This window comes from Columba livia, chromosome 2, assembly GCF_036013475.1.
Source record: "Columba livia isolate bColLiv1 breed racing homer chromosome 2, bColLiv1.pat.W.v2, whole genome shotgun sequence".
Taxonomy (NCBI): domain Eukaryota; kingdom Metazoa; phylum Chordata; class Aves; order Columbiformes; family Columbidae; genus Columba; species Columba livia.
The window spans coordinates 121,470,450-121,494,071 of NC_088603.1; the positions used below are offsets into that span (position 1 = coordinate 121,470,450).

Here is a 23,622-nt window from a genome sequence, read left to right on the forward strand (position 1 = left end):
ACACAGTGTAGAAATACAGGCTAGATGCCTTCGTAGATTAAAAAAAAATCATTTATCTAATTGGCTCAAAATTCAATACAAGTATAAAGGCAGTCCTTTTGTAACATACTGGCCCTGCACATGAGGGAGATTAAAGACATATCTTTCCAAATTAAAATAAAGTGAATTGAAAGCAACAGGTATGGGAATACATAAAAAATACGTAAAAAAATGACAATTTAATCCAAAGGATATAAAAGCAACTGAAGATATGTGAATAGAGTTTGTGTCTGTGGGTGCTGTGTGTGCGAGTGTGTGTATGTGTATGTGTAACTGCATATACTTAGATATAAATATGCATATGCAGAAATGTCTACTTATCAAATTTTTATTTAAGTGTAAGGGAGAACAAATGCAGAAGGGGGAAAACCAAGTATTCTGGAGTGCTATAGTAACAGAAGCAGTAACTGTCTTCAGGTTTAAAATTCATTGTGGGAATCCTGGGTTAATTTTAGGAACATGCATTCAGCTCAGTTTTTTACATCTAGTACTGCAAGTATGACAGTCAAATATAATTCAGCAGTGCTTCTAATTTCTCAGAGCTTATTGCTTGCCCCTATATTTAACACAACTGAGTAAGCTGGACTTGTCCTGGGGATTCAGGCACAGTGAATCAACACTGAAGGCGGTCAGCTTGTTTCCTCTGGGCATCCTCTAGTTCAAGTTAGATATCTTGGCTCCTGCATCCTGGGTAGATGCAGGGCCTTTAGATCGGGGTCTATATCTGATACTGTTCACACATACATCAAATAAATGGGTATCTAAACTTAGGCTTAAAGTTAGGTGTGTCTCACCACTGGGCATTTGTAGCTGTGAAGTCTGTTTTTGAATTAAATACTGTACAGAGATCAGTCTTCTCTTACACAAAACCTAGATAGGAGGAGGACCATTTTGCTGGTTCACTGTCTTGAAAGCTGAGATATACAGACTTAAATCCTCACTCTAAATCAGTCAATGAATTGGACTTCCAGAGCAGTGAGACAGATCTTTAACTACTAGCTGGAAGAATGGAGGACAGCCACAGCTTGTTGACTGGGCTCTGAGAGGGGATAGTCAGGTTTCTTCAGGCAAGATGGACAAAGCAGTGATGAGCTGTGCATTGCACCAAAGCTAAGACATTAAGCAGCTCAGAGCTGGGATGGTTGTACACGTGCCAAGCAGCAAAGCTGTACTGTTAGCAATTCAGGAGCCTCAGGAGCCTGGGCACCTACAGGAGTAGGCAGCAGATCAGAGAAAGTGTTTGAAGATGTAAATTTTGATCAAAGACTTTAAAGTGTTTGTAGGAGGCAAAGCTGTATAACACGTCTAAGCTTTGTCTTTTGCCCTTCTTGGTCTCAATTTATGAAATCACTCTCTCTAAAACCAGCCTCTGAACTCCATCAAGGAAATAATATTAGACTTCACCAGAGGATTTTATTGTGTCTTTCAGGATCTGTCCTTCATAGTCACTAATGCTGATGGAGCTTCATGAGGTTTCTTTAGCTTATGTTTCATAATGTCTCTCTGCAATAGATAGGTTAGCAAGGTCATTGCACAGAATTTCAGCAAGACAAATTGAGGCATATGGCGTTAAAATTAAAGGAAAAATGATAACAACTTAGACAGTGAACTCATGTGCTGCCTGCTTAATCCTTTTCTTTGGCCATGCTCTTTGGGAGATGCAAAGATTTATAATTACAATTTAACGGATTGGTAGGTAGTATAAGGAAGTTAAAAGAGTATTAAAAAAAAAAAAAAAGAATTTATGACAACCCTAGCTGTTTCCATGGGTGAAATTTTCAGTAAAACATTAGGGTCCACAGAAGAGTTTTCTAGCCAATACAGGAAGAAGTAAATCTTTAATAAGCTGGCAGCACCGATTAGATCTGCAGTTAGCGTTTGTGTTTTAAAGTAAGTGTAGGTGGCTGCATTGTTAATTTGATGAAAGCACAGGCAGGGTCATTAAGGTAAATATTTGAGAGACAGAAGAAATTTTTGCAATGTTGTAGGCAAAGAAAACTACGGATAGAGATACATTTCTACTCACTGTTTTTCATGTTTAAAGAATTTGAGAAAAAATGCGAGTATGTCTGAGCCTTGCCTTCTAGTATATCTTACAGAACAGAGGGTGAGTCTAGGTAGTTATGTACACCGGAGCCAAGAAAATAAGGAAAACTAAGCTGAGAATGTTTATGCATTTAACGCTGAGACAAGTGATATGCTCCAGAGTGAAATCCTAACCCATTTAAAGATGATGGGTCAATTTTTACTTCTACCAGACCAGAAATTTCCCATAGGAAGCTACCTGCTGAACACACACAGGCCTTTGGATTTGAGTTAAATTTAGTGGTGGACAAAAGCCAGAACAGGTTAAACAGGAGTTTTGCAGTCCATCTAACCATCCAGGCAGAGGTCTCTTAAAAGCAGGCCTCAGATTTGTTTTTTTTTTACCTCCCAAAGGCACACTTTTTTTCCCGTTCTGCATCCCCAGCTGTTGGTTATCAAATCTATGTAGCAGAATTTAATGAATAAAAGTCTCTGGGGATTAACTTGATAAGAAGTTCATGTATATCAAACACTAAAATGTTGTTGTAATGCAATGGCTCAAAATCTTATCAGTAGTAACATATTAATAGTGGCACATTTTTTGGAAGGCTTTACTGGAAAGGATGTAAGCAGGCTGGGTACACTGAAGGGAACTTGACCCAGGCCCCTGCTTCTAATGTGATAATTTCCTTTTTAGCTTGATAACAGTTTCCTAGTTCCATAGCTTGCTGAGCAGTCCAATTAAAAAAAAAAGCAGAGGTACAAGAGGTTGAAGGGACTTGGAAATATAAGGCACATTATCAGCATTTTCTTAGGGCGTGAGGTCAACAGTAATAGTTTAACTGGTGTAGCAACTGCCCATTTTAAAGAAGTGACTCACGCTTGAATGATAAAAATACTCAAGTGTTAACTGCTGTTCCATATGGCTTGGACTTGAACAAAGAGTGTCATTCAAGGGGCACAGGATTGCCGGGGAGGGGGGGCCACATCACACATGCTTCTGACCCTGCTCTGACTCAGGATAATGCTGCAGAAAAGTCTGCTTATGTTTCTCGACCTGGGATGCTGGTTATCTGCTAAGGAAAAAAAAAATATATCAGCAAATGTTTGTTAATTGATAACACATTTTTTTTTCTTTCTTGGACATCAGTTTCCTGGATATGATGCTGGTTTTGAGAAACACTGAAGCCTCAGAGAATGAGGTGGAAAGTGTTGAGTTATATTTAGGTACTCGTAGGTACTCGTAGCATTTAATCAGTTCAGTTAATAAAGTAAAATCTATAGAAAATTAGGAGTAATTAATCAAAATCAAAAAGAGTAACAATAAAAATATTTTTTACAATTATTTTGGTGCTGTACTTTTCTGGGCTGATACGAAGAATTTTGGCATCGGTTAGAAACTTTTGCTTGACTTTGAAAACTTCCATTTGAGCTTTGGTTCAGCCCAGGGACTGCAGGCCAGGTATTTGCTCAGGGTGCCTTTTGCTGGATGGAATGGTGTTGCAGGCTAACTGTGGTCACTGGACCTTCAAATGGCGGTCTCTATGCTGCTGTTCTCCTAGAGAACACCCTTTGAAAGAAAAACTGCCACTGATGTCTGTCATTGGAGTAGATCCTTTGTACTGATCTGCCACTGTGTTCAAAAAGAGCAAAACATGAGCTTTCTTCTTTTCATTGACAGATAAGAACCGAAGTTAGTGACTGCCTCACAGGGATATGGTCATAATTTTAGTTAATGACCAGTCAGTAATGCTTACAAAGCATTTAGTATTAGAACTTAGAAGTGAAGATATTCTGGAGATAAGCAGGCATGTAATTTAAAAGTGAGAATTACAAGAACCCAGAAAATTGTAATCCTGCTTGCAATTATAATTTTAATCACTGATATGTTTTCTCATGTGGCCTTATTTTGTCTTCTTAAATTTTCTTAACTTTAGTTTTTCCTTTTCTGGACTAATTTTATGTTCCCCATTTTTTCTTTGCAAATGGTTTATGTAAAAAGAACAACCGTTCTCCAAATATCAAGGCTAAATTCTTATCACAGTATTTTAGTAGTTCCATGGATATCAGCCAAGCTGCCCACATGAATGGATGAAAGGTGTTTTTGTGTCTATAATGATTGCTATAGGACTGTGATATTTTTTGTGGCTTGTTAGCTTTAAATCTGAATTAAACATGATTCTTATTCATGCTGTTTTCACTCTAAAGTTGATTACTTCTTCTATCTTTTCAGAATATATGGAGTGTTTGTAGTACAAGTAGGAACACAGTGGAGCTTTTAAGTCACATGTGTCTGGACAGAACCTTTGTAAGCCTTTTGAAGTCTTAGAGAATTAAGGGGCATTCACACCATCAAATGGTGACACTTGTTTATCATCTTTACCAGGTCGCAGCACTATTACTTCTTGGGTCTCAAATTCTAGTGGTAAATGGAAGCTACTGATAGATTAGCTGGGTATCAAAAGTGACTTTGCATGCACAGGAAAGCTAATGAGGGTAGCAATGATATTTTAAAACCTGTACTTAAAAGAAAACCAATAAAAAAAAATCCTGTAGGAATGGTTAAGTTATAAGATATCAGAACTAACACATAGAATTTGCAGTTGTTCATCTTCTGAACAAGTGTAAACAGCAGAATACTGACTAGAATATAAGTAGTATAACAGCTAAAATAGATTAAGGACCTAAATAATTATCTTAATATAATATTTAAGAAAGCAATGTTTATAGCAAAATATCTGTGCAAGATTATCATCTAATGTTTGTGCCTATATAACTTATGAAAGTGGAACTGAAGCGATATTTTAAAACTTCTATATATTACGACATGCAGTGGTAGTGGCTACTGAACAGTGTTTTTGTTACTGTTCTACACAGCTGGTTTTGAGAGTTTACTATAATCCTGATTAAATAAAGAAGCTCCAAATCAGATTATGCATCTGGTAACAATTAGATGGAACAGTTACCATCCAGGGTCATAGATTTCCAATGGAAAAATTTAAAAAATGCTTAAAGTGGCATAATTAAGATACAGTTAGCCATAATCCTTCTGCTTATTTGTAAATGATATAAATACACAATTAAAGTAATTGCATTGCAGTTTTTCCAAAATGTTGAAATGAAGAATGCCTCATGAATAACAAAATCCTACAGACTGTCATGTTTCATGGAGTTTTGTGAAAAAACCTGTGTAACTATTTTCATTGTTATATCTCAATAGAGAAAATATGGGAGACTCTTTAGCACAAAGAGGGTCCTCTTGACCAAATGATTGAAAAAAAAACAAGAATTAATGGCAGGAGTTAGTAAATAAATAGTCTCAGAAGGTACGTGGTAGAAGATCCATTTTAACATATTTAAAATTTATATTGCTGAAGAATTTAGTTCAGAGGATAGCCGTACATTGATAAAATGAACTAGATGACCTGCATTCCTCACCCACATTTTCATTTTTTGTGGTTCTGTGAGTCTCTTGAGCAATCTTAAGTAAGCAGAAAATTATATAAATTAAATATTTAAAAGGTAAATAGATTTAGAAAATAATGTAAGAGGACTTGCTGAATGAGATGTTAGACATTCTGCTCTGAACAATGGCTACCCGAAGTGAACCTGGTCTGGTGATTAACATTAGCTGAGATTAAGCAAATGGATTATGATGTTTTTTTTCTAGCTGCACGCACTTGGAATAAGACTAAGGATGTGAATTTCATATGGCATAGACAATCACATATACAATTTCTAAATCTCTGAAAACAAGCTAACTACTGTTTTATTTGCATAGGCTGTGACTGTGGGTGAGTATGATGAAATCTTATGCAATGCTTACCAGCTATATGGCATTAGACATATTCTCGTATATTTAGAACAAACGGTTCCACTTAGTGACTTCATAAAATTTAGCAGCTTTGTACATAAAATTTGAATGAGTGGTTTTGTTTATGTGATTGCAGGCAAAGGGATTAATTTCTGAATTCTGTTTGATTTTCTTGCAGAATAAAATTCTTAACATTGTAATTGCCAAAATATCTTATTAGGCATTCTGTATCATGTAGGATTAGCTATTTCTTAATTTTAGAATAAAATTACTTAAGTATGAAAATCAATTCTATGTTTAAGATGAAATGAAGCTATTACAATGTGATCACCTGTAGTGTAACTTCTACAATATGTTGATTATTCATTTGCTGAAAGGTTTGCTATTTGTAAGATGCAATTATAAGGTATCTGAAAGTTGCATAAGTAATTTCCACTATTAAAATTATTAATAGGAAATATTTATACGTTGTGTGCTATGTAACCATCAGTTCTTTGCCAAAAATATCTGCTTTATCATTCATTTTATGCTTTGCTAAGGAAATCTTCCTTTTCTTGGTTGCTTTTGTGAGTTCAAATTACTTTATCTTTACAATAAAATTTACCTTTTTTCCTTTAATGTGTCTTATCTCTTTGCTTGTTTTGGATTTTGTTACTTCCACAGTGTCAAGATTCAGTTTAATAATTACATTTATGTAAAATATGTATTTCAGTATATGTTGATGCTTACATAACTGAATGTTTTGTACAGGTACAAATAACTGGAACAACTTCAGAGAGGCTAATTCAAAAGCGATTATTTTCAGAAGTCTCATGGCAAAATCCAACTATTTTATCTCTTGTAAGAGTGAAGAATCATACAGTTAGATGAAATTTCACTCCGTTTTCATAAAAGCTGATAAGTCGTAGTACATAGCAGCTGAGGATCTTTGTCTGTTCATTTATATCTCTGGCCATTATTGATGATCACTTAACAGCTTTGTCCCCTTCCCTGGAGAACCTGCACTGGATTCTGTGAGTTCAAGTCTTCTTGGCCAGTTAAATGGGGTAACATGACATTCAGTTCACTCACAAGCTTTACTACTGTCATTGCTGCTTTCATTGGAGTAGAACATTTGCTCTGCAGAGTAGGAAAGTTTGTGTTGCAGCTAGCAATAAAAATGCCCTCATAAATTTCCTCTAGGAATACCAGTGTAAACACAATGATGCACGAGGCATAAAACAGCTGGTTCAAATTGTGTCCCTAGTCTTAATTCACCTGTCAATCTCTCAGTTTAGAAGTGTAATGAAAATTTAGACAGCTAATGAATACATGTGTCAAAAAAGATGAGCAACTGTAGCTCTCAGTGAGTTCAGTTGAAGTGGAGCTCCTCCCTACCACAGAAAGTAGGACATTTCACTATTCATCATGAACTGGGTTGTGTAAGTTGCTGAAGCCAAGCTTGAAAATGCATTCCTGTTTATTCCTTACTTAAATACTTACAGGGTTTTAAATTTTATTTTATTAAAATTAAGATTTTAAATGGAATTGTGATTACCTAAATCAAACATTGTGTACATCATTCTCGTGCAGACCTGTTTGGTTGTTTTTCAGGTTTAGTACTTATAATGAGTACAATTTACAACAAAAATAATGTATTAAAAGGAGACACTTCCTGTGCTCTTGTCATTGTTCAAAATAATGAACATTTTAAAAGTTACTCTTAGTGAAGGCAAAACACCCAAGCTGAAAACAATTAAATATTGGAAAAGTTATAAGAACACTGTAAGATAAAATCTTGTCAAATCTGACTTTATTTGAACCTTGACTGTTTTGAAAAATAGCAACATTTTCTTATTGACTTCAGAACTGAGGTAAAAGAGACAAAATATTGTTTTGTGTAGCTTCATTAAGAAAAATACGTAGTAGCCAGAACAGACTGTTCCATTAGTCAATATGGCAGCTACACCAAGGTGACATTGTCAAAGAATTTAATTTCTATTATTTTGATGACAAATATATTCCCTGAGACTGCTATGCAGCTTTTCAGTAAAACTCTACTAAAGCTGCTTCTTAGAGGTTGATTAATCAACTAGCATTTTTGTCCTGTGTTCCAAAGCAAGCCAATCACTAAGATAAAGTCATTTTATTCATTTAAAGGGTTGTCATTACACTATTTATATGTAGATTGGATTCAAATGGAAAGGTTGTAGCAAGAATGCTCTATTTCCAAGCATCAAGACTATCAATATAGTTGTCAGAAATAATCTGCTGTTTAAAAGACCACTGTTAAAATGTTACAATGTAAAGGCTATTTCTACTGAAGAATACCTGAAATTTTTGTGTCCGTATAAAGGATTTAAAGACTTTTATTAAAAAAAAAAAAAAAAGTCTGATTTGATCAGTAGTTTTTCTCTTGGTATAAATGCAAATGTTGTAATAGTTTCTGTACCACAAAATATAAAACTTACAATAGAAAAGCAAGTAATCTGTCAACTTATGATGCAACTTAACTCTAAAACATGTTTTGGGTCTTATTCTGGTATAGTTTACAGTGTAGTAAATCAGGAGCCTTTTCTCTGACTCCAACAGAATTGCCCTCATATAAAACTATTTGAGATCAGAATGAATTGTGTTGTCTTTCAGGTTTCTTATTTTGGACTGAATACAGCTCATGCCTAGGCACCAATTGCTCTCTCCTAATAAAGATTTTGCTTATATCTTAAATATGAAACATTGTTAGCTTCATCCTCAAGAAAGAAATCATCTAGTTATCATTCTGAACTGACAAAGTACCTTCTTCTAAGGAAATATCTCTTGTAAAAAAAATGATAAGAGATTTGGAATTTTACTGTGGAGTTTTGGGAATATTAGCAAGTAGAGCTATGCTAACTTAATCTGACAGTACAGGAGTCTTTGTGGAATTTAGAAATAACAGCTTGGATCCATTTAAATCCAACGATTTTTGGCACAACTTGTTGATTGGTTTCTTATGCATTCTTTTTCTGAACCTTTCTTACTAGTCATAAGAAAAGTTTTACATCCCTCTTCTCTTTCTTCTAGATTCCTGTCAAAATGAGTGAAACACCTTCAACCAGTTACTCAGTGAATCAGCCAAACTCTTCTGAGAGTGAACAGAGTTTATCCACGCGCCCTTTCAATGTTACCGAACCTGTTGTGGCAAAACGGATCCGTTTCTATAAAAGTGGAGATCCTCAGTTTAATGGGATCAAAATGGTCATTAATAACCGGTCTTACAAAACATTTGATGCCCTGCTGGATAGTTTATCCAAAAGGGTCCCATTACCTTTTGGAGTAAGAAATATTAGTACACCCAAAGGGAGACATAGCATCACCAATCTGGAGGATCTTGAAGATGGAAAATCTTATATTTGCTCCCATCAGAGGAAAATGAAGCCCATCAACCTGGAACAGGCAAGCAAAAAGCCGCTGCCTTGGCAGATCAGTCGGCCTGTCAGCGCTCGTCGTCGAGCTGTGCAATTAGCAAGAAATGATGAAGATGGATTTGGCCATCGAAAAAACAAAATAACAACACCCAAAAAGATGCTTGTTTTCAAAAATGGGGATGTAAGACTCAGGTGCACCATAGTTCTGGGAAAGAAAAATACACAAACCTTTGAGGCCTTTTTGGATTATATGAGTGAGTTAATGCAATATCCAGTCGCGAAACTTTATACCACTGATGGCAGAAAGGTGAGAATAAAGATAAGCACTGACAATTTTCCTATGATTGCTTCTAGATTATTTCTCATTAATAATGTGATTTTATCAATTATAAGCTTGGGACACTGGGTTGGTGTGAGATCTCATCCTGAATTTCAGCTGTTTCTTTTCTGTGCCTTTTCCCCAAGGCTTGGATAAAATATACTGGAATCTTACAATTAGAGAGAAGCAAGTGAGGACATTTTATTTGAAGTCATCATGGAAAAATGCTTTTCTTTTTCTTACTCAGGCCTCTTTCAGGCATGCTTTCAAGTCTATATTTTTTACCCATTTACCCAGAAACTTCCTTTATGCTTAATGCTGCTTATCTGTGAATTTAATGTTTTAAAAATACGATAAGTAGCATCTAATAGCCATACGTTTTATCGTTACACAAATTCAGATTGTCTTGCTGTTAACAACTTGGATCTACGACACCTGATTGCCTATTGTAGTTTTCAAACCATGGACGAATTTCTGGACCTCTAAACCTAGATAGCGTAGCACTAATAATCCTGATTTTCATCTCACATGCTGTTTTATATAATTTTAGCTCACTTACTGTTTTATCTGTGTGTTGTTTAACCACAGAAAAGCACTTGGGATTATACCTAACAGGTATCTAGAAAGAGAACTTTATGCAGAGCTGCAGAAGTTCAAGGGAAATCTTGTGTTTACTCTCCATTTGGTGAAACTCTGTATTAGGTTGGAAAATGGTCCCTATCACTTATATGTCAGTGAAGTGCAGTTTGTGAGCCTTATCTTCCAATATATTTTGGAACATAAATTCAAAACTGATACATGAGGCTCTGAGCAGCTTGATCCAGCCAGACCTGTTTGGAGCAGAGGCTTAAACTACATGGCCCCCAGAGGTTTTTTACAATGTATATTTTTCTGTGATTCTGTCCTATTCCTCTGTGGCAGACAGGCCAAGTACTTATGGTGTATTCTAATTTTCCCCTTTCTTACTCCACATATGTGTTAATATGTATACCTATGTCTAAATGCATATTCTTATTTCATGGCTATGAACAGTCACTGTGCAATGATGAAACAAAATTATATACGCAAACATTTAAATTATAAGAAAATTTTGATCTGGATTCAAGTTGCTTCTTGAAGTCTTTTTCTAATCTATTTATATAACAAGACATACCCTCACAGAGATAGGAATTGCCTTATAGGAACTGAAAAATCAATTCCATGCTGTGATACATATTTAATAGCCTGTTGCAAACTAATGTAGAAACTAAGAAGTGAAGATAATTAAGCATGAAAGGAATAAATCTCTTGCATTATTTTTTTCTAGTTACTAAGGCAGATAATTTAATGTTACTTATGTTACTTTTTTTTTTTTTTTCTAGGTTCCTAATCTTCAGGACCTGATATTGTGCTCTGGAGCTGTAGTTGCAGCAGGGAGAGAGCCTTTTAAACCAAGCAATTATGATTCTCTTGGGTATTCACGGCCTGCTAAATTGCTTGGAATTGCAAATCGTGTGTACCCAAAAGCAAATACCAAGTCAGAAAGTGAAAATAGTAAGTTCTTTGAATTAATTTGTATTTTATTAATTAGTTTATCTCTCTCAGCATAAGACATAAACCATGACAATCTTACTAGGATCAAGGATATTAAAAAAGACCAGTTGAAACTGTTTATATCTGCTCTGATTCTTCTATAGGCATGAGAAAGATCAAAGTGTCAATGTTCTTTTTAAAATGTAAGTTTCTGCTAAGTACTCAGCTACTATGCGTATTTGCTTTCAAACAGACTTATTTAGAACATGGATGCAAATCTAAAAGCATATTTTATTTTAATGTACTTTATTGTCTTTGGTATTAATTTTTTGGTGTCACAGTTAATAATGGCAGTGGCAAAAGAGAAGCTATAGTCTACTCCAGGCTCTTAACTGACTGAATTTCTTAGCAAGTTTTGTACAGTTTTCAGAACTTTCCCTTGCAAGTGAAGGTGTGACTTGTCATTGTCATGCCTTACACTTTTTCCCATGTCCCATGCTCCTCATCAACAGGAAAAACACTACAGCACACATCCACTCACAAATTCATAATATTTTTGGAGCTGCTTTTGTCTAAACAGTGTCACCTTTTCCTACATCCTCATGGTTGTGATAAATGGGGTTTTTTTTTATATGTTTGGGAGAAGATAAACACGTTATTTTCCTTTGATCACTCATGGAGTTGTGGCACTGACAACATCAGTAAGACTGTGAAGTAGCCAGTGGATGATCAAGAGCATGAGGAGCTGTTGCAGAGGAGGAAGGTCAGCTGAATAGCCTGAGGCTGAGGGTAACAAAAATGCTGCAGTTCCAGAGATTTTGGTCATGTGGGAATCCTTGACATTAGAGCATCTTGTAGGGCAAAGGTACTGTCTAGGTGGAAACTTGTTTAATCCTTGTACTCTTGATACAGCCTCATGCTGCCTTGAAGAGTCCAGGGAACACTGTAATTGTTGCTGTGCTGACTTTCCATGGTAATCTTGACAGTGTCACAGAGCACATTGATACATAAGACGCTTGGCTTCCATTTACTTGAAAGGGTTTCTTCCACATCTCTCAGAATTTATCAGATCTCCATCAAAACTTTCACTTCAGTTTTTCTCAGCCTTCATGTTTTTTGACTTGCAGAGCTTGAGAGCTGTTTGTAGAGGATAACTAATGAGTCGAGAGAGAATGAATAGAAACATATTGAGAATGAAAGTTATACAGAAACAAAAAATCCTGCCCAAATTTTGCTTTGATCCAAAAATTGAGCCTTGCAATGGTAGAAAATGTGAGTAGTTGCTAATCTGATAAACTCCCTCTTCTAATCTTTAGTTAAAAGCAATTACAGAAGGAGAAAATCCCAACCCTCTTTTTGTCTTTAACCTGAGAAATTCAAAAGTATCCTGTGTAGGAGACATCACTGACAATGTGAGAGCCTGAAAAATCAAATTTCAGGCACTTCATTCCAATTCCTGAGACAGAGAAGGTGACATTTTTACTTTGGGAAGCATAAGGTCTGGTCTGTGTTAGAGGAGTTAGTACGAACTTTTATTTCTGATTCAGTTCATAGCAAAGCATACGCCTGGGAAACTTGCAAGGCACGTGGTCTGAAATTATAGAGACATATCTGTAATAGTAATATGTTCACTGTGCAAGTCTTGATATGAGACCATTTGTGACTCACTTGAGCAAAAAAAATATGCTTAAATTCAAGCAATGTAGATAATATTGCATATGTTAAAATACCTTTCTGCAAGTGAAACCTTTCTGTTAAGTGGTGGCTCCTATATATTTAGGTATCAGTAGCAGTTGTGGATGTCTTTGTGTGGGTGTACATGCACTGTTTCCTTCACACATGCAGAATTTCTTGGAAGACAGCAAAACTTTATTTTTATCTCATGTTCTTTTATCTCTCACCTTTTCAGTGATAACTGCTAGAGAGAGATGAGATATGTGGATTTTTTTTAAAGTCAAGTTTTTACAGAGTAATCAGAACATATTTTGGAAGTATTTAATGTTTATGCAAACACATTGGGCCAAACTCACAATTAATTGAATCTGAAAGTATTCTCATTGGCTTTACTGAGTTTTGTGCCATGGTCTACAGTACTGTAGCATAAAATGTATCTCAGAATGTCACGATTTAAATTCAGATTTTATAAGAAGTCCAATTGCTTCAGCATTTACTTATCTACGGAAGATCAGTCCAGGGAATTGAACCTGAACTCTTTATTCACATGTCACAGTAATTACTTAACATTGTTAGATTAAACCCAGGGACATGTATGTTCAACCAGACTGGCACATTTTAGCACTAGCTGCAAGAACTAATAGGAAATCATAGAATCATAGAATCAATTCAGTTGGAAGAGACCCTCAGGATCATTGAGTCCAACCATAATCTAACTTTAGCACTAAACCATGTCCCTAAGAACCTCATCTAAATGCTTTTTAAACACCTCCAGGGATGATGACTCTACTACTGCCCTCAGCAGCCTGTTCCAATGCCTGACAACACTTTCCGTAAATTTTTTTTTCCTGATATGCAATCTAAACCTCCCATGGTGCAACTTCAGGCCATTTCCTCATTTCCTATCACTTGCTACTTGTGAGAAGAGACCAAGCCCCTGCATGCTACAACCTCCTTTCACGTAGCTGTAAACAGCGATAGCGTCTCCCCTCAGCTTCCTTTTCTCCAGGCTAAGCAGTCCCAGTTCCCTGAACTGCTCCTCATAAGACTTGTGCTCCAGGCCCCTCACCAGCACTATCTCTAGCACCTCAATGTCTTTCTTATGATGAGTGACCCAAAACTGAACACAGTATTCAAGGTGCAGCCTCACCAGCACCAAGTACAATGGCACAATCACTTCCTTAGTCCTGCTGGCCGCACAATTTCTGATACAGGCCAGGATGCTGTTGGACTTCTTGGCCACCTGGGCACACTGCTGTCTCATGTTCAGCCACATGTTGACCAACACCTCCGGTCCTTTTTCACCAGGCAGCTTTCTGCCACTTTTCCCCAAGCCTGTAGCACTGCCTGGGATTGTTGTGACCCAAGTGCAGGACCTGGCACTGGGCCTTGTTAAACCTCATACAATTGACTTCAGCCCATTGATCCAGCCGGTCCAGATCCCTTTATCTGGCCATCCTACCCTCCAGTAGGTCAACACTCCCTACCAATTTGGTGTCATCTTCAAACTTAATAAGGGTGCACTAAATCCACTCATCCAGATCATTGATAAAGAGATTAAACAGAACTGGCCCCAATACCAAGCCCTGAGGAACACCACTCCTGACCAGCCACCAACTGGATTTGCCTCCTTTCACCACAACTCTTTGGGCCCGGCCCTCCAGCCAGTTCTTTATCCATGGCAGAGTACACTTATCTAGGCTATGAGCTGCCATCTTCTCCAGGAGAATGCTGTGGAATATGTTATCAAAGGCCTTACTGAAATCTAAGTACGCAACATGCACAGCTTTTCCCTCATCTACTAGGTGGGTCACCTTGTCGTAGAAGGAGATCAGGTTGGTCAAACAATTATATATTAGTGATCACTAAGGCATGAAGAAGAGGTAAGGTTGGTAGCTTGAAGTGCAAACAAGTGAGGGCCTGTGAATACCTTGAAAGGTTCAAGGCAACCCCACCTCCCAATTAAGTATAAAATAAAAGTATTTAGTACTTTTTTGGGACTTCAAACAAGACTATAGCTCTGGCGTTAGAGAGAACCCATTGCAAAATCAAATTAAGTGGAAAAGTAGTTAAATGCTTGATTCTATATTAAAAATTGGTTATTTTTCCCTAACAACTTCCTGAAATGAACAGCAAGAACAACAATGTTTTCCTCTTTACTTTTTAATACTCTGGTAAAATAAGCATACTTCATTAGCTTCTTTTGTATTAATTTTTCTCCTTTCTTCTTTTCTCTTCCTTTGCTGCCTGTCTGCTGTGTCTCCATCTGGATCCTTATGCATGATACTTATTTGCTCTGCTTTCCACCTGAATTTGGCTTCTTTCAATGTAATTAGCGAGAGCTGAAATGGGCTCTAGCTCAAGATCTCAGATATTCTCAGTTTCTTCTGACAAAGGGTCCAGCTATGGTAGCAACCAAAATGATAACAACTCAGATTCTTCCTATGTTCCTGAGAGTCATGGTGTAGGAGGAAATCAGTTAGTTACTGGTGAAGGATTATCTGTGGCACAGTATGAAGATGACATTGAGAAATCAGTTCACCTTAATCAAGATGGCAGCATCACAGTGGAAATGAAAGTTCGACTCAGAATTAAAGAGGAAGAAACCATTAAATGGACAACGACTGTAAGTCGTGCTGGGCTTTCTGATGACAAAAATGCCTCCATTTGTAATTCTGCAATTCGTGCAGAAAAATGCTTATCTGATGTAAATGTATCAGAATGTACAAAACCAAAAGATACTCCATTTTTGAAAAGCTACAAAAGAGAAGAGGAAGACTCATTACAGCAATTCAATGCAGAACAGTTAGATAAAGAATCAGAGTCTGATTTAAAAACTGCTGGTTGTAATAGCTGTAAGAACAATTCTACAGATCCAGACATAAGTGATGTACCGGAGGATAACATTAGACCTCGCTTTTATAGGCCTCCCACTCCTGGGCCAAGGCGTGTTAGACAAAAGAAAGCAGTAGTTGAAAGTGTCACCTTGGTATCTGAGAAAGAGGTTCAGGAGAAGACAATAGGGCAATTTTCCTACAGTGAGGAAATACAGAATGGAGAAAATACATCTGAGTATTGCATGGTAGCCCATTCAAGCAGAAAAAAATCAAGTGTCAGTAATCTTAAGTTTAGCGAGATGAGTGACAATGATTTATTCAAGCTTTCTTCAGAGAATATAAAAGAAGAAATGCTTTTTAAAGTAAGCCACAAAAGTAATGATTTAATAGAAACCACAAACAGTAAGACATTAGAAGTGCCTGACAAGGATGAATTGGCACAGAATATGTTAGAGAAATCAGATGTGGAACAAGGTACATATAATAGTTTAGTATCAACCTGCAAAGCCACCTTCAGTGGTTTCACACCATCATCAAAAATTTACCAGGCAGCTAGGCCAGGTTCAGCAGACCACATCCATGAGTCATGTAATATTAAACAAATAAAAAGATCAGTGAGCTCTTTCATTAGTTATTCAGAATTATGTCCATCAAAGGAAGAAAGGAAAGGCAAAGCTGCTGTCTTATTACCTATTTCTCAAGATTCAGTGCATTCAGCCAGTGCCAGATACAGCCAGATGAAGATGATGGAACCTCCATGTAGTAAAGCTCCTCTTGAGAAAATAAATCCAACAACTGGATTCTTTCCAACTGTTACTGAAAGTGAGAATCAAACCAGTGTCAGGACTGAATGTGTGATGTCAACAGATCTCACTGATGACAGCCAATCTGCACCTTCCCTCACCAAAAAGAAGAAAAGAAAATCCTCTAGCTATCTAGAACAAGGTACATGTGAACATCAAGGAGATAAAGAAATTTCAGGGATAATTAAAAGTGAGGGAATGCATATCACAAGCAAACCCACACAGGATTACACAACAAAAGCTATGGATAGTTATTCTGAAATGCCTCAGAAAAAAGGAATGGATTTTTTTGTAAAAAACAATGATGGGTCTGTCAATTCAGACAAAACCACACATCCTGAACATGAATTCTATCACCAGGATTCAGGGGGACAAAATGGACTATCATCTAATAAAAAAACAAGAAGTAAAACCAACAAGTTGGACAAGGCAAAATTGAAGTCAGGCAAAAAAAATAGTATCATTTCATCTACAAAGACTGAAGATGGTCTAATGACAGTTAACTCAAATAATGAATGTGAACACAGTCAGGAGACACTGAGTACTGAGAAAGAAGGCACACAGCTCACAAACAGTTCTTTTGAACAGACATCTAACTCACCAGTGATTTCAAAGCCATTGTCAGAAGTGCCAAAGAATCTCAACTTTGAAAAAGGCAAGGAATATAATATTTTGGAAAATTTGTCATCAAAGAAAGAGAAAAAGCAAAAGGGGATGAAGAAAAATACAAATAAATTTACAAATAAGTTAAATATGTCAGAGAGTGTTATTACAGTAGAGGCTCTAAAACAGGAGGACTTTCCAGAGGAGGTTGTTGATCATTCACTTGAAAACTATGTACAAACTTGGTTGAAAAACTTGTTGCCAAATCCTGTCTTGCCTCCCATAAATAAAAAAGAAGGGAATGTAGAGAATAGCAATGTCTGTCATTTTCCAAAAGAAAATACTGATGCTTCTATAGATAAAGAAACAAGATTTATCACAAATAAACTGCATGTGACTGGAAAAAACCATCTGGTTGAACACAATCTAACCAAAAAAACATTAAAGTCTATTTGTGAATTGGGAAATTTAGAAGAATCAGCCAAGGATTCAGGTGAAAAACAAACTGACTCTCTGATTCATGCTAGTACAACTATAGTAGAAGAAGCTAAGTATTCACTGAAGTCAGAATTTCATCATGATGGTAAACTACACTTTTTTCATGAAACACATGGCAATGATAAAAGGACATCAGAAGATGACGTTCAAGATGCCAACCTATGTCAAAGAAAAAAATCTGAAGTTGCTGTTCAAGTTGATTGCACAATTGTCAATGAGAAAATGGGAATTGATGTTCAGAATAATTGCATGTCTAGCATGTTGCTGCATGAACTGCAATCAGCTTTGCTTGGTCTCCAGAAAGAACATAGTGGCTGTATAGGAAAAGCTTGCCGCCTTTCAGATCTTTCTTCTTCAGCTTTTGGTTCTTCCTCCAATGTCCTCCTAGCTTGGCTACTTGTGCTGAATCTGAAAGACAGTTTGATTGGGACATTCAAAGATGATGTGGAAAAAACTACCTGTAGCTGTTCTGAAATTTTTACACAATTACAATTTCTGAAACAAACTACAGTCATAGAAAAAGTTGATGAACTGAAGGCTGCCTTCTCGCATTTTCAACAATCAACAGAAAATAACTTTTTACACTTAGGGGAAGAACTCAAAATGCAGGACTCCAGACATTTTCATGAGAATATACCCATATCTGACATTCATAATGATATTCCTTTGCGTGAAAATGTAAAACCAGTTGAGTCTTGTATTCCAAAGAACAGTGTAAATTCTGAAGAAGATGTAAAATTGCCTGGTGAATTGGAAAGCTGTTTCAATATACAGGAAGATCTTAATAGAGAAACAGAGACTTTAGACTTGGGTGCTTCCAAAACACAGCTAGATGGTCAATGTGCCGATACTAATTCACATAGCTGTATCCTTGCATTAACTATAGAACCACCTGAAAGAAATGAAGAAATGCCTGATAGCCTCTGTAAAAAATCCCAAGATAAAACCACTGATATATCATTCACTGATGAGGAGTCAGAAACGTCAGTAGAACCTAACTCAACGGTTCATAGTGTAACTTCTAATGATAAAAATAATATTTTAGATCACGATACTTCTGAGTTAGAAGGTGAAAAAGATATTACATGTGTTAGTACTGATAAAAATGAAGATGAGAAAGTTGATCCAAAGTCAGCAGGTAATGACAAAAAAACAAATAACCAACTTAAACTAGCTGCTGAAACCTCTGCAGAATGTAATGAGGAATATTCTGTACATGAAGACCAGAAAGATAAAGAATCTTGTGAAGAAACCTCTGAGAGGTTATCTACAATCTCTCCATTATCATTTTGTTATGAATCAAAACAAGTTACAGAATGTGATATGAGTGAAGGAGAACAGAAATTGCAAGTAGAAGAACTAGAGAATAAAATGTGTTCAGACACGTCTCAGTTAAAAAAGTGTTTTAAAAGTCCTGCTACTTCAGACTGGTCAGATTATAGACCAGATACTGAAGAGAGTGATTATAACTTCAGAGCATCCAGTGATTTGACCAACGAAAGTGGAGAGGAAGCAGTACTTGAAAAACATTATAATACTGGCTATGTAAAAAGAACTATTGAACGACTTTATGGCAAGACAGAAGCTTCATTTAAACCTGACTTTCACAGAGGATTTCCTTATATGTCAAAAGTATTTCAAAAGGATACTGAAGAATTACACTCTACAGTGGTGGAAAACCACATTTATTTTCCAAAAGAACCTAGGTCTTGTGCTTCAGAGAAATTGTCACATTCTTCACAAGAATTTCCAGTAAACACAAACAAAGAAGACACTATATTGAGAAGAGAAAATACTTTACCAACACCACAATCTACTCTTAACAGAGAAGAGGCAATTTATACTAATGACTGTTCAGGGGAATCTACAAAGCAACATTGTCAGCTTAGAGTACAAGCTAATGACGATGAAGGAATATTAATAGATAAAGGCAAATGGCTTCTCAAAGAAAATCATTTGATAAGAAGATCACCACCTGAACGGACAGGAATGTATGGTAATTTGGATACAACATCAACAGACACAGTCCTTGATACTAACAGTGATGACATTCCATACTCACACTTTGGCAATCTGAATCAGTACCCAGTCCTCAATGAAATCTCTTCTTCAGAACTTGAAGACATGGCTAAACCATCTGAAAATTTTTGCAACTACTTCAACATACCTCATAATAGTGATTCAGACCCCTTTCAGGACGACTTAAGTACAAAAAGCAAACCTAGCCGCAATGGTAAGATTTCTTCCCTTGCTGCAACAAACAAAGAAAAGATCAAGCCATCAGTCACGGTAGGTTCTACTTCCACACATACTTTCACACAGGCTGATAACAATTTTCCAGCCTTTACATCTGTAGAACTTAGATTGCCTGATAACAAGGTGCATCCATTGGAACATCCTTTAAATGATGAACCCACACAGTCTCAACCAACTGGTGTTAGTACTGCTAGCAGAAATGATCTTCAGGAAGAAGATTCTCTGGATAAACTTCATGCTATATGTGGCCAACATTGTCCAATACTGATGGTGATGGTAACACCAATTAATGAGGAACAGAGAGGATGTGCCTACCAAAAGGCATCTGATATTGAGAATCAGCTGGGTCCATGTTGGTTGGCCAAAAAGAGTGAACAATGGTCAGGGGAAGATTTAATAACAGAAAAAAATAATAACGTGACTTTGAAGAATAACTGTATCAATAAGATTGCCAATAATATTTTTAATAGATTTTATGCTAATAACACCTTAGATTTTATTAGCAACTTTGGAATACTTGCATCTTCAACTCTGAAAGACACAAACAGTTTAGGGAAGTTACACGTTATAGAGGATATGAATGTAAAACTAGTGGTATTCAGCAACTGTCAAAATAATACATCCAATCACATACCCAGTGATCTTGTGATAGGCACAAATAGTGAGCTAACCAATAAAAAGCCAAAAGTATGCCAAACCTTAATTCATATTGTTGGAGAAAAATTTTCTCCCATGTTGGAAGATCCAACAGAAGCCTGTCATTCTGAAACATTTGTGAAGTGTGACATTTCTTTAAATAACCTGGAACATAATGCCTCTGAAAATCTGAAAAATGAAAATGCCTTTCCTATGGAAGAAGAAGAGGAAGAAAAAGAAGAAGTTTACATTTGTACAATAGATAATGGAAACTGTAAAGAAGAGAAAGGCTTGTAATAGAGATCATGGAATTTTATAACATTAGATTAGTGAAAACATGTTCAGGAAAATAAAATTACAAAATAAACTGCTGAATGCCACACCAAATAAAACTTCCAATGTGAATACAGCCCAGATCTAGATAAAGGTAAATCACATTGCTGAAACACAGATAATTAATTAGATTTTGTGGGAACCAATATAGGAAGAAAAGCTGTTCTTCTAAGACAGTGATTTCTTCGTTAAAAATCATTTTTCCCTGAAAAGTTATCTGTTCAGAGATATTCAGTTACATACCAACCATCTCATTTATAGAGAAACAACTATTGCTTGTTAGAACAGAAAGCAGAAATTGGAAATACCCACCCAAATTCCAAGATAAGATTCTTGTATTTAATGACATTTGAGACGGTTTGAGAACAACCTCTCAGCAGAAACACTTTTTCCAGAGCAAAACCAAGGGATATGTTTAATTTTTAAAGAAAAGTAGGAAATACTATTGAAATACTGAAATATAATGAGAAGTAGGAAACAGAAGTCATATTAATTTTTTATAGATTAACATTATTGGATTGCTAATTCAGTTTTTAAAGGCCAACTTCAGTGAGTAGAGAGATCTTTCAGTCTCTGTACAGGATCATCCAGACCCCAAATGAAGTTTACCTCTTCTACCCAGAGGACAACTAGAAAAGCAGCGTATTTATTGCCACTGAGATTTCACAGGAACTGAGAAAGGATACTGTGTGTCAATGGACTTCCTGACTGCTCTTGCCATATTCCCTTCTGAGGCAGAACCATTTACTCTTAAAATTGTTCTACATACCCTACAAGTTTTAGTTGTGTGTTTTTCTTTAACCTCTGTACTTTCATGGTGGTCCATGTCCTTTTATTTTTTTTTTTTTTTTTTTTGTGTGTGTGTGTGTAAATATGTTGTACTATGAGAATCCAAGGCATATGTAATATGTTTCAGGATCTTTCAATCTGTTATTAGAATTATTCTGGAGACCTGTTTACAGCATTTTTAAATATTATGTATGTATAGTAAGCAATTATATATGGTTTACATTTTTTAGTGAATGGTTTTAAGTAGAAAATGGGAAAATATTTAATGTATATTGTGATTAGGCAGAGTGTTTAATTTTTTTTTTGTTAAATATTGATCCCTAACACTGCATAGTACCTTACTTCAATGTCAATGGAGTCAGAGATTTACCTGAAGAAAGAAAGTGGTATTTTTAAGCTAGGGAATGAGAATTTGGTCATTCTGTACTCTTGGAGGCTTTGTCTAGACCAACTGGCATGTACATGGCTGTGATAAGCCCTGGATCATGATCCTTTGGTTATCCAGACTGGGGAACTAATGAAAGGCTGACACAAATCTCTCTTGGCCTGGAGGATTTGATTGTCTCCCTGTGGGACAGAAGGCACATGGAGGGGAAGGAGAAGTTGGATCTGGAGCAAAAGGAGTTTTCAGTACTGGTAAGAAACCTAGAAGTAGTCTTCAATTCTTTTTAGGAGTTCAGAGTCAGACTGATACATTTCTGTTGTTTGAAGCATTGTACTCCATGTAATAAACTGACATTACAACTCTAAAGCAATGCGTATAATCTAATTTGTTTCACACCAAATAGCCGTGTGTTATTTCTTATGCTGGCCTTCTTTCTGATGTTCTTCCCTCCATCTCTACATTTTTGGCATCCTTCTTGGCATGTTCTAGAACTGCTTCAAGAGAATAGTCTTGATGGCATTTTTTCATCCTTTTATATGTCAATACAGAATTAAAACTTATGTTTGGAAAAAGGAGATTGAAATTACTAGCATCCAACTAAATGTCATATGGCATTCTGGGTACCAGACTTCTATGCTGTAAATAATGTTTAATGTTTGGTAGGCTAATTAACAGCCATATGTTTGTCTTCATCACTTGCAGTTTTTCTGCTGGATTCACAGCACCTTAACTTTTTCAGATCAAAGTCAAGAACCTTTAATCAGATACTTATTATAAGGTTCCTGAGCAAACTAAGCACTCAGAATCTCTGATGTGATGTACTGTATGATACAACTAGCAGAGACCACAGCAAGTGGTGAAATTGTTGTTATATTAACTGAAAGACTTGATTCTGATTTCAATACATTAATTGAGAAAGAATAAAATGTTCACCTTAGAGCAGGACAAAAGGTTGACAGTTAGATGCACCATACTCTCAAAGGGTTTACATAATTGTTAATGGTTCATTAAAGAGATGGAATATTAAGTGTCTGAGATATGCAGATAAAATAAAGTTGCTTTCATTAAGTAAGGCTGGAGAAGGCTGAAGAGAGAACCTCACCATGCTGGTGACTAGTGCAATGTGCTGATTGACGAGGGAAAAACACCATGAGAAAGGATATGAGCTACTTTATGTATGTAGCTTAAGTCTGCACATTGACTGCAAAAAGCATAGAGACTTTCTGAATAAGTCAGGATAAAAAAACACTCGGAAATGACAAGCATATTAATGTGTGAAGAACAGGATAGAAAACAATTCAGCAGGCGTTCAAGAGCTTTATATAGTTTATGCTATTGTTATAAAAGGAATTCAGTTTTTGCCTTGCCATTATTAAAAAAGAAACAGCCAAAAAAACATATAAATCACAGTCACAGGCAGTTTCAGCTTATCTAGTTTAGCCCTCCTGCTAGAAAAACACCCCACACAGTCAGGTAAGTAATTCCATTTAATCACTAAATCTCATTTTAAAACTTGTTACCTATAGTCATTATAGTTTCTGCTGGAAGAATATTTTAGAGCTTGAGTCCTTCTGATGTCTGTCTTAACTGTTTTCTAATTCCTATCCTAAACTTAGTCACGGACAGTTTATACACATGTGTCCCCAAGCCATTGTTGTCATTTACTTAGACATGTCTTTTTCCTCCTTCTCCTACATAAATATTTCCTCTAAT

General features: G+C 36.2%; 1 protein-coding gene across 3 annotated transcripts in view; it reads left to right on the plus strand.

Annotated features, from left to right (window-relative positions):
- The window catches only part of RP1 (RP1 axonemal microtubule associated), a 202,946-nt gene that overhangs the window by 17,769 nt on the left and 161,555 nt on the right, over window positions 1-23,622 (plus strand). For 2 of the 3 annotated variants that reach the window (XM_021292984.2, XM_065053559.1), the window contains exons 2-3: window positions 8,921-9,571; window positions 10,945-11,116. In XM_021292984.2, the coding sequence (XP_021148659.2) occupies window positions 8,933-9,571; window positions 10,945-11,116 (811 nt within the window). In that variant the 5' untranslated portion in view covers window positions 8,921-8,932. Of the gene's footprint in view, window positions 1-5,716; window positions 5,859-8,920; window positions 9,572-10,944; window positions 11,117-23,622 lie in introns of those variants that run through there. The other variant, XM_065053558.1, reaches the window with a different exon arrangement.